The 12,472-nt window shown below is 38.1% G+C and overlaps 1 protein-coding gene across 9 annotated transcripts in view; it reads right to left on the bottom strand.

Moving 5' to 3' along the window:
• LOC126088127 (FK506-binding protein 5) overlaps positions 1–12,472 on the bottom strand; it is a 184,785-nt gene that overhangs the window by 41,130 nt on the left and 131,183 nt on the right. For all 9 annotated transcript variants that reach the window (XM_049906240.1, XM_049906239.1, XM_049906231.1 and 6 more), the window contains one exon: positions 4,454–4,582. In XM_049906240.1, coding sequence (XP_049762197.1) covers positions 4,454–4,582 — 129 coding nt within the window. The remainder of the gene's footprint in view (positions 1–4,453; positions 4,583–12,472) is intronic.

Here is a 12,472-nt window from a genome sequence, read left to right as displayed (position 1 = left end):
CTGGGAGTCAACAAAATATTTTCACATTTGGAGGAGAAAGCATGTGATTGAAATTTTATGAAAAAATCTTCCTGCAATGAAAAGGCCTTTGTTTAAATGATTATCACCGCCAATTCACTCATCATACCTGTGATGCACTCTCCTATTTCATGGTAATACAAAACAAACTGCTCTTCTTCGAGTTATATAATTGTTCTCCTCTCAATACTATCTGCTAAGCATCCCAAACTATGCAGCAGTACTCCAGAAGAGGATGGACATGACTAGTGTAGGCAGTCTCTCTATGGATATGTTATATGTTGCATCTGCCCATTTGCCCATTGCCAATAAAACATAACTGTAATCCTTAAGTATTTATTTTAATTGCCAACCTTTAAATTTGTGTGATTTATGGTGTATCTGAAATTATATAGGGTCAATTTTCACACCATGTAGAAATCTCATCTAAATCATTTTTCAACTGAGACCCTTAGAAGCCAAGGAGTATAAGAGACAAATTTTTAATTTTTGAATTAAGTGTAGATTTCAGTAGTTAAAGCAGACACAAATCTGTGTGGCTAATAGATACAAGTAATAATCAGTCTGGTTCTGAGATCTGGTGACTGAAAAGAAAACTGCTAAGATAATCTCTTATTTTCTTTGGAAGTCAAAGAGTATATAAGTGGACTTGTATATCTTGGCTACCAAACAGCTCTCTGTTTTCATGGCTGAGTTTTTAGCAGAAGCTATTTAATTTAAAATTATTATATTGGTTCTTTGTGATTCATTGTTAGTCTTTTATTTATTACACAATTCATTAGAGTTATAAATGTTTTTAAACTGTAAAAAATAAGTGTGAATCTGTGGAAAACTTCTGAAATAGAAGAAAAAGAACAGAATCTCAATTTAAGTGATCGCAAGTGTTTTGTCATGTTTTTCTGAAATATTTTATTACATATAAATTTACAACTAATTTATTACTGAGTAACGGAAACTCGATGTTGGGATATCAACAATATAGGAAATGACAGTGTGCTACTTACCACATAAAGATGACACATTTAGGTGCAGACAGGCAGAATTATAAGACACTTACATATCAGCTTTCAGCCACAGCCTTTGTCAGAAAAAGAAGGAGAAACAAACACACCATTCATTCACAAAAGCAAGCATACCTCAAGCACATATGACCACCAACTCTGGCAGCTTCGGCTTGAATAAGTAAGGTACATTTATTAATATCTATCACTAGCTATTTTACAACTAAGTGATAGCGTCTGGAATACAGTATAGTGTATATATTAAAGGTATAGGGCCAGAAAATTTTTAAGAATAGAGGATGCATAATACTGTTTATTTCTTTTGCAGACACTGATGATGACTAAACTTTTGAACCTGATGAATCTACTGGAACTAATTCACCACACCAAAAGGGAACAAAGAGATTATGAAGACCAAAAAACTGAAAAATAAATAAAAGTTCTAGGCTTCAAAATGATGGGAAACAATATACAGACTTGCAAGGGAAAATTCGTGAACACAAGAGGGTATGGCTGTATGTTCACAATTGCAGATTTAAATGTAAGACAACAAATATTTGATGAATACTGGAATCTGGGATCCCCAGACATCATTCATTAACTTATCAATAGCCAACACCGCAAAAAAAAAAAAGAGGGATCCCATGCATGCAAAAAGTAAGCTGTACTTACAATCTAAAGTGATAACGAGTATGTAAGAAGTTAGTTTTTTTGCTGATATGTTACCAATATTTTGTATTTTGCCTAAGAGATCTCCCACAGAAGTCCCCCCCCCCTCCCCCCCCCCCCCCAGATGAACAAGTTCATGCTGTTGAGGATCACAGAAACTCATTTCTAAAATATAGCCATCATTATAGTAAAAAGAAATTTCCTAACATTAAAAATTTGGAACCTAGGCTAAATAGAACAAAAACGTCTGAACTAGATAAAATGTTAAGCAGAAAATTATTTACCACCTGTTAAAGAGAGTTACTCGGGATTTGGGTTCAATATGGCCTTCACTCTGCGCTTCCACACTCCTTGAATTCATACTTCTGTGACTTGTGATAGGCTACAGAATATGATAGTTCATGGGTACCCAAAAAATGTTCAGACACTGACTCTTGGAAAGGAATTACATTTGCATAAGGCATTGGCAGCTAGAGAAGCAAAATACAGGGCAAAAGAATTGTTCAAAATATGAGAGTTTGCAAATAGCAATGTGTTTTGACCTACAGAAGACAGTACCTACACCTGTGCTTTCTAGCAGCACAGTATGTTATGCAAGACAGCTATGGACCTACAATTTTTGTATACACAATTTAGCCTCTGCTGTTGCAACAATGTGCCTTTGGCATTGAAGTTAAGCTGCTCATGGGTGCCAAGAAATTGCTTCCTGTTTTTTACACTATAAGTAGATTGCCCATATCAGTTAAACATATCACAGCTTTTAAGGACAATGCTAGGGGTCAAAATACAAGTTAATACATTGTAAAGTTCTGGTATTACATTACCCAGAATACACAAACTGAAACTGTAGATCAAAATCCATGATTGTAAAGTTCTGGTATTACATTACCCAGAATACACAAACTGAAACTGTAGATCAAAATCCATGATTTCTGGTCATATGTAATACGACCAAGATCTTGGAATTACTGAAAATGTTGCCAGGAAATATCTTTGGAGTTTTGTACTTGATGAGTGGGCATTGCTTCATTTCCAAGGCCAGTAGAAAATTGAAGATAGTCTAGATGACAGACGACAACTTCATTACATTAAGTGGACTCAATGATTATCTCAGGGACTCAGTGAAAGGCTTGAGAAAAATGCAGTGGTTGCATTTTCAAAAGGAGTCATCCTTTATCTTGTTTTACAAAGAATCTCTCAATAAAGGGCGGGAAGATTTTCAAAATGGCAATAACAAGAGTGCACTTTGTTGCTAACAAGAAATCACTTTGTTGCGGCAGAAATATCAGTGTCTTCCCTGCTCTAGAAGTAAATAACGAAAACCTCAGTTAAAATATCTGAAGTACAGATACCTACAGACTCTACTCCCCTTTGTGTCATCAGCACATCATGAATTTTACCACAAACATTCACACCATGAAGCTGTAAGAGCACTGGAGCCACTTAATCAAAATCATGAAGAAGTTGGTTGTTATTCAGAAAATGAATATGACAGCATGTTCAAAACAGATTCTGAGTAGACTCATAATCATGTTCAACAGTATTAAGTTACTGCATGCTATTATAGCATTCCTATTAATGTCAGTGTGATCCATGATTTTTAGCTGGTAATAAAAAATTACTAAGTGACAAAATTCAGCACTGATTGTTTTGGGAAAGGTAGGCAATAGTGCTTCAATAATATGGAAATAATTATTTTTTCTCTAAGTTGTTCATGGAATTTTCCAGAGTGTCTCAATTTTGATCATCATTTACTCAAAACTAACATTTGTTATATATATCCCTTTGCTTTTAAGGGTCTCCATCGATTTTAATCTTCTGATGCCTTTACCAGACAGTAATGACAGAATCGTCTACAAACACTGTAAGAGGGCTGTTATCCTAACTCATTTACACAAATGAGACAATATTCCACAGGCATGCAATATAAGTACAAACCACTAAGAGGAACGGTGTCAAAAGCCTTTATACACCGTTTTGTTCAAAGCATTTCATAATGATCAAATACAGTATAGGTTCCACAATCCCACTGAAATGTCAATGATATGGAACTATAATCCAGCAGATCGCTCCTATTTTATCTCTTGTGTATTGGTATGACCTGTGCAACTTCCTGTATTGGTGTGACCTGTGCAACTTCCCAGTCTTTCTAAGTACTGATCTACTGCCGAGCAAGCAGCTGTTTGTGGAAGACTTGCCTTTATTAAGTGATTTAAGTTGCATCACTACACCGAGGGTATCTACTTCTAAATTACTCACATTGGCAGATGTTCTGATTTCAATCCTGAGAAATTGACTGCATCTTCTTTGGTGGAGGAACTTCAGAAAACCATGTCTAGTGACTCCATTTTAGTAGCACTGTCATTGGTAAATTTGACATTGCTATCATGCAGTGAAGGCATTGACTGTGTCAAACAAACTCATGAAAAATTGTGCTGCCCTTCTTCATATACATTCAGTATCCCCTGTTAGCTCTTTCTGGTATTCTAGGAAATATTGCACAAGTGTTTTATTAGCCACCTCTTTCATAAACTGATTGCATTTTCCCAGTATCCTACCAATGAACTTACTCCCACTACTTGCTGTACCTATGACTGAGCCTATGAGACCATTTTATTCCACAAGCCTGCAAATTGTTATACCTACATATTTGCTGAAGTTCACTGGGTCCTGATGTGAGTTAATAATATTTTGATCATGATATACTACTTTTATGTGAAGTTTTATAGGCAATGTAACATACTGAAAATTTTTTCAAAACATACCAGTAGTATAATTTGTGGTGGTAGGTGTTTCATCTCCCCCAGGATGTGCATCATTAACAAGTTGCTGCATGGAGATTTCTGTGGCAATCCGATCTCCCAGCTGTTCAGTATCTGCGCTTACCACTTGATCTGAAAAGTTAAGCACCATAAATGCAACAGAGTTCTCAACATCTGAAGCTCTTGCATTTAAAGATACACCCTATATTACATTGAAAAGAGAGAAAGCATTTCTTTCCTACAAAGGACTTAAACACATAATTTATTCATCTACTACCTCAACACAAATTAAAATAGAATCATCACATTGCTAAGAAACTATCTGTCATGCCACAATAACACTTGCTTAAAGTACATCCCTATGCACAGCAGCTTTCATTGAAATCAATCGACTCAGACACATTCTTCTATTTGTATAAAACTGGAAAGTTCCTGCTCAGCCTCACAGGAAACAACATGCAGAAATGTTTTGAACAAAAGAAGGAAAGACTCTGATGGCTTGTACTTTGAAGGCAACCAGCACTGTTAAACACATTTGGTAAATATACAAATTTGCAGCACTGGTCCCACTTACTTTGTCTCAATCTCTTACACATTATTTTTCAGAACTGCACAAGAACATGTCTGTCATAAACAGTTTGTCCATTGTCACTGTACTAACTGATTTTGAAACTTGTCACAATGTCAGTACATAGTTCAAATCTGAAAAACAGTTGTCCACCAAGATGCCCCAACAAATGGTTCCTTAATAATGTGAGCAATCTAATTTCTTTTGTGTTGATGCAGTATTTCATTGTTGTTGTTGTTGTGGTCTTCAGTCCTGAGACTGGTTTGATGCAGCTCTCCATGCTACTCTATCCCGTGCAAGCCTCTTCATCTCCCAGTATCTACTGCAACCTACATCCTTCTGAATCTGCTTAGTGTATTCATCTCTTGGTCTCCCTCTACGATTTTTACCCTCCACACTGCCCTCCAATGCTAAATTTGTGATCCCTTGATGCCTCAAAACATGTCCTACCAACCGATCCCTTCTTCTAGTCAAGTTGTGCCACAAACTTCTCTTCTCCCCAGTCCTATTCAATACCTCCTCATTAGTTACGTGATCTACCCACCTTATCTTCAGCATTCTTCTGTAGCACCACATTTCGAAAGCTTCTATTCTCTTCTTGTCCAAACTAGTTATCGTCCATGTTTCACTTCCATACATGGCTACACTCCATACAAATACTTTCAGAAACGACTTCCTGACACTTAAATCTATACTCGATGTTAACAAATTCCTCTTCTTGAGAAACGCTTTCCTTGCCATTGCCAGTCTACATTTTATATCCTCTCTACTTCGACCATCATCGGTTATTTTACTCCCTAAATAGCAAAACTCCTTTACTACTTTAAGTGTCTCATTTCCTAATCTAATTCCCTCAGCATCACCCGACTTAATTTGACTACATTCCATTATCCTCGTTTTGCTTTTGTTGATGTTCATCTTATACCCTCCTTTCAAGACACTGTCCATTCCGTTCAACTGCTCTTCCAAGTCCTTTGCTGTCTCTGACAGAATTACAATGTCATCGGCGAACCTCAAAGTTTTTACTTCTTCTCCATGAATTTTAATACCTACTCCGAATTTTTCTTTTGTTTCCTTTACTGCTTGCTCAATATACAGATTGAATAACATCGGGGAGAGGCTACAACCCTGTCTTACTCCTTTCCCAACCACTGCTTCCCTTTCATGCCCCTCGACTCTTATAACTGCCATCTGGTTTCTGTACAAATTGTAAATAGCCTTTCGCTCCCTGTATTTTACCCCTGCCACCTTCAGAATTTGAAAGAGAGTATTCCAGTTAACATTGTCAAAGGCTTTCTCTAAGTCTACAAATGCTAGAAACGTAGGTTTGCCTTTTCTTAATCTTTCTTCTAAGATAAGTCGTAAGGTCAGTATTGCCTCACGTGTTCCAACATTTCTACGGAATCCAAACTGATCTTCCCCGAGGTCGGCTTCTACCAGTTTTTCCATTCGTCTGTAAAGAATTCGCGTTAGTATTTTGCAGCTGTGATTTATTAAACTGATAGTTCGGTAATTTTCACATCTGTCAACACCTGCTTTCTTTGGGATTGGAATTATTATATTCTTCTTGAAGTCTGAGGGTATTTCGCCTGTCTCATACATCGTGCTCACCAGATGGTAGAGTTTTGTCATGACTGGCTCTCCCGAGGCCATCAGTAGTTCAAATGGAATGTTGTCTACTCCCGGGGCCTTGTTTCGACTCAGGTCTTTCAGTGCTCTGTCAAACTCTTCACGCAGTATCTTATCTCCCATTTCGTCTTCATCTACATCCTCTTCTATTTCCATAATATTGTCCTCAAGTACATCACCCTTGTATAAACCCTCTATATACTCCTTCCACCTTTCTGCCTTCCCTTCTTTGCTTAGAACTGGGTTGCCATCTGAGCTCTTGATATTCATACAAGTGGTTCTCTTCTCTCCAAAGGTCTCTTTAATTTTCCTGTAGGCAGTATCTATCTTACCCCTAGTGAGACAAGCCTCTACATCCTTACATTTGTCCTCTAGCCATCCCTGCTTAGCCATTTTGCACTTCCTGTCGATATCATTTTTGAGACGTCTGTATTCCTTTTTGCCTGCTTCATTTACTGCATTTTTATATTTTCTCCTTTCATCAATTAAATTCAATATTTCTTCTGTTACCCAAGGATTTCTATTAGCCCTCGTCTTTTTACCTACTTGATTCTCTGCTGCCTTCACTACTTCATCCCTCAGAGCTACCCATTCTTCTTCTACTGTATTTCTTTCCCCCATTCCTGTCAATTGTTCCCTTATGCTCTCCCTGAAACTGTGTACAACCTCTGGTTCTTTCAGTTTATCCAGGTCCCATCTCCTTAAATTCCCACCTTTTTGCAGTTTCTTCAGTTTCAATCTGCAGTTCATAACCAATAGATTGTGGTCAGAATCCACATCTGCCCCTGGAAATGTCTTACAATTTAAAACCTGGTTCCTAAATCTCTGTCTTACCATTATATAATCTATCTGATACCTACTAGTATCTCCAGGATTCTTCCAGGTATACAACCTTCTTTTATGATTCTTGAACCAAGTGTTGGCTATGATTAAGTTATGCTCTGTGCAAAATTCTACAAGGCGGCTTCCTCTTTCATTCCTTCCCCCCAATCCATATTCACCTACTATGTTTCCTTCTCTCCCTTTTCCTACTGACGAATTCCAGTCACCCATGACTATTAAATTTTCATCTCCTTTCACTACCTGAATAATTTCTTTTATCTCGTCATACATTTCATCTATTTCTTCATCATCTGCAGAGGTAGTTGGCATATAAACTTGTACTACTTTAGTAGGCATGGGCTTTGTGTCTATCTTGGCGACAATAATGCGTTCACTATGCTGTTTGTAGTAGCTAACCCGCACTCCTATTTTTTTATTCATTATTAAACCTACTCCTGCATTACCCCTATTTGATTTTGTATTTATAACCCTGTAATCACCTGACCAAAAGTCTTGTTCCTCCTGCCACCGAACTTCACTAATTCCCACTATATCTAACTTTAACCTATCCATTTCCCTTTTTAAATTTTCTAACCTACCTGCCCGATTAAGGGATCTGACATTCCACGCTCCGATCCGTAGAACGCCAGTTTTCTTTCTCCTGATAACGACGTCCTCCTGAGTAGTCCCCGCCCGGAGATCCGAATGGGGGACTATTTTACCTCCGGAATATTTTACCCAAGAGGACGCCATCATCATTTAATCATACAGTAGAGCTGCATGTCCTCGGGAAAAATTACGGCTGTAGTTTCCCCTTGCTTTCAGCCGTTCGCAGTACCAGCACAGCAAGGCCGTTTTGGTTAATGTTACAAGGCCAGATCAGTCAATCATCCAGACTGTTGCCCCTGCAACTACTGAAAAGGCTGCTGCCCCTCTTCAGGAACCACATGTTTGTCTGGCCTCTCAACAGATACCCCTCCGTTGTGGTTGCACCTACGGTACGGCCATCTGTATCGCTGAGGCACGCAAGCCTCCCCACCAGCGGCAAGGTCCATGGTTCATGGGGGGGAGTATTTCATTACAGTGCATTTCTGCAGTGTATCAGTGCCTCATTTTTTTTCTTTTAATAATTTTTTAGTATTTCATTACAAATATTAAAAGAAAAAAATGAAGCACTGATACACTGCAGAAAATAATTAGAGGGGCAAGAATTTGGTCGGGAGCAAAATACCTTCTTCTGAATTGGACACACATACATATTCACACAAAAGCAAATCACACACACACGCATGTGACCACTGCCTCTGTCTGCCGAGGCATCTGACTGAGGCAGAACATGTTCGGACAGTGACATTACTGCAGAGTCTACAGAGCGTAACATGGCTTCATCTGTTGTTGGAAGGGTTCAGAAGTGATTTTGTAAAACTGGTACATACGCAAGAAAGCCAGGGTAAGGGAAAAAAAAAAAGAGAAAATATCAGCCTCAGACAACTGATATGTAGTTAACTGTTCTCTCCATTGGTGCACTGTGAGTACCAGGGACCTACAAAATGACAAAATGATGTAAGAGCAGCAACTGCAGTGTCAGTGACCAAACAATACACAACAGACTCTGATAGACCGGTTTAACATTCCTCAGTTCACTGCACGGAATATGAGAGATTCACTTTGATTTGCCGAGGAATATAGGCACAGGCAGCTGTGTCACTGGAACAATTTATTGTTTGCAGACAAGTCCCACTTTTGTCTAACATGGTTCAATAGACTACATGGGTATATTGTCCTCATGGTGGATGTTATACTGAAGCAGCAATTCAGGAAATGGAATGATCTGGCTGCAGCTTAGGCATGGTGTGATGATGCCATCACAACTGATGGCCGATCGGACCTTCAGATACTCAGAAGCCAACTTAATGCTCAAAGCTACATCAGCGAGATTGTACTGGGTCATGTTATATCCACTGCAGTTGTAATGGATCCCCAGTTTATCCCGCAAGAGTACAATGCGAGAGTGCATTTGGCAGCAGCCATCATGGAAACTTTACAGGACCTCATAATTCAAACATTAGACTGGCCTGCTCTGAGTCCTGACCTCAATCATATTGAGTATTTATGGGATATGCTGAGCAGACAATTTTGGATCTGTCTTGTAGCACCTCAGACTGAAAGAACTTGCAGAGGTCTTTACTGAGGAGTGGGGAAAAAAAATCCACAAGAAAATGTTTGCAGATTTGTTAGGAGCACGCTTCAAAGATGTGAGGGCCTACCAGTTACTGAAATGTTTCTTTTTGTACCTTATGTGACTTACGTGAAGGAGTTTCCACTTTGGTTTATGGCATGTGACTGTTATTTAAATGTTTGAACATTGAAGCGCACTAGATAATTTCTAAGCTACTGTAGCCCTAGGAAAACAACATTTTTAAGATGTTCCTAGGGCTTAATCACGAAGATCATATTACTGTGGAAATCAAATATTACAATGAATTGCCATTATGTGATATTATTATTAACATATATGTCAACTGATTCTGCTAAGAAAAAGATGAATGCTGTATTCCTGAACAGTGGATAATTTCCTGGACCAAAGCAAGTGATTTAAAGACATTATATTTATTGTTCTTATAGCCAGTGTTGATTCTCAGAACTGAGCAGTTCAATCAATTCAGCTATTATCTACAATTAATTACATTTAACAATGGAAAATCCAGGATGGAATGTAACAATATTATGAAAAGGATGGTTGCTACTCACTATATAGTGGAGACGTTCAGTCACTGATATGCACAACAAAAAGACTGTCAAAGTGAGCTTTCGGCCAACCAGGCCTTCATCAGAAATAGACAGCACATGCACAATTCCCATGACAAATAGTTTGCATTACAAATTTTTCATTTCAGAGAACTTAAGCCTGGCCTGATGAGTTATTCCAAAATATTATTCTATACAATATTCTGGTATATAAGTAAGCAAAGTATTTCAGTTTATTATTTCATATTGCCCTTGAATGGCAACATTTGCATTCCAAATAAATATTTGTTTAGTCATTTCTGTTTGCCGTTCTGTGGCATGCTCCTTGAATTTATAAAGCCATCATATGAAGGGTCTCACAGTGCCAGTCTTTTCTATCTACATCTCCTCATATTTTATGCATAAATTTGGTGGAATTCTGCAGCAGATTCGGTACTGCAAATAGTAAGTGTTTTCAACTTCTAATGACAATGATTCATCTACAAAATATCTCATTAAATCATTTCAAACTCCTCCTTTCCCATCCAGTCATGTTCTTCCTTCTCCCACCACTCTTCCTCACTGACCCCCCCCCCTTTCCCAGTGGGTATTCTCTCTCTCTCTCTCTCTCTCTCTCTCTCTCCCCCCCCCCCCCCCAACCACTCTCCCTGCTCTCTGCCCCACCCCTCTCCAGCCTCTTCACTCATCACTCTCCCTATCTCTCATATGCTCTACCCCATGAACTCCATAAATCTTACTGTGAAGTTGCTGAGCCATCTGTGGAAAAGGCTTACATCAAACTACACCAACACCAACACCTTGTTTCAAGTGTCCTTTCCTTCCACCCGACTGCCTCGATTTGCCCAGGCATCTACTATCGATAATCAACAGTCAGTCCTGTCATGGCCACAAGCATGTGTGTGCGAGTATCTGTGTGGTTGTGCTTGTGAATGTGCTTACTTTGATTAGAGAAAGCTTAAAAGTTTAACTGCTAGTATAAATAATTTTCTGTTGTGTGTTTCTATGTGCCACACATCAGTCAGCTATAGGTGGGTGGTTGCCTTTATTTTAGGTATTTTAGGGTAACGCTTTATTAAAAGCTCTTTTTAAAATTATACTAAGTTTCCAATTTTTGTGGCATTTGTGCCATCTGCAAAAAGCCCAAACTTAGCGTACTCGTACTAGTAGTAGTAGTAGTAGTAGTAGTAGCGTCTTGTAATATAGGTGACGAAAGGTCATAAATACACAGAACAAAATGTGAGAGCCACAAGATGGGATATTTTATGCAACAAGTTTGCAGTTGAATGAGGACTTATATCTTAACATGGAACTTTTTCCTACTGAAATCTTTCTTTCCTGTTAAAGAGATGAGACCTGGACCACTTTATAGAATTTCTAGTAGCACTGTAATCCATCCAGATTGGTGAATGACATGATTGTCTGCATGTGGAGGGTAAAGAAACTACCTCATACTACTTCCCTGATCATAAATTCCCCAGATTTCTGGCTACATATACTCATGAGAACTTATCAGCACCTGACTCATTTCCAAGTAGCACCTGACTCATTTCCAAGTAGCCTAGCCTCTGTTTGCTGCAAAAACATTTACTCAAGGTACCAATGAATGGTCAGGATAATGTTACAGAACAGTGCAAGTTATCTATTGAGATACCGCCATTCTGCAACTAGTTCTATGTATTTATTTTATCCAAATTTTCTAAAAGTAATTGTTTTAATAAAGTTGGGAAAAAACTTCTTTTGTGCTTGGTATTTTTCAAAAATGCCTTGTGTGAATGAAGAATAAGACATACATCTGAAATTATTTTGCAACCGGGCTAGCAAAAAATCAAAATATTGTTCATTGTTTGGTACAGCAATTTTGCTTCAAATCTGTAACTAGCACATGGTGTACGAATAGATTTCCGTAATTTTCATGTCCATCACCTACACTCAACCTCACTTATGATACTGTCATCCTTTTTTAATATAACTTTTCATTTTCCTAAATTCCCTATAGTAGATTCACTAATCTAAATATCTCCCCATTTTTAGTTTTCTTTTATAGGCACTTTTCCAACAGCTAGTGTAATCACCATTTAGGAATCATTTTCTGTTTTCATTTTCTAAATGTTTTTTTATTAATTGAGGGCACCATGGAAACAATGAGGTAAATCCATTTAATTCAGAAATGAGTTTATGGCATGTTCTGATGGCCAGCCATTGGTACTACAAGGCAGTTAAAATGATTTTTAAATATTGTGATAAGTCTCTGAGAT

Source organism: Schistocerca cancellata, chromosome 6 (assembly GCF_023864275.1).
Source record: "Schistocerca cancellata isolate TAMUIC-IGC-003103 chromosome 6, iqSchCanc2.1, whole genome shotgun sequence".
Lineage (NCBI taxonomy): Eukaryota > Metazoa > Arthropoda > Insecta > Orthoptera > Acrididae > Schistocerca > Schistocerca cancellata.
The sequence above is the reverse complement of the archived record's forward strand: the minus strand, read 5'-3'. Positions and strand labels throughout refer to the sequence as shown.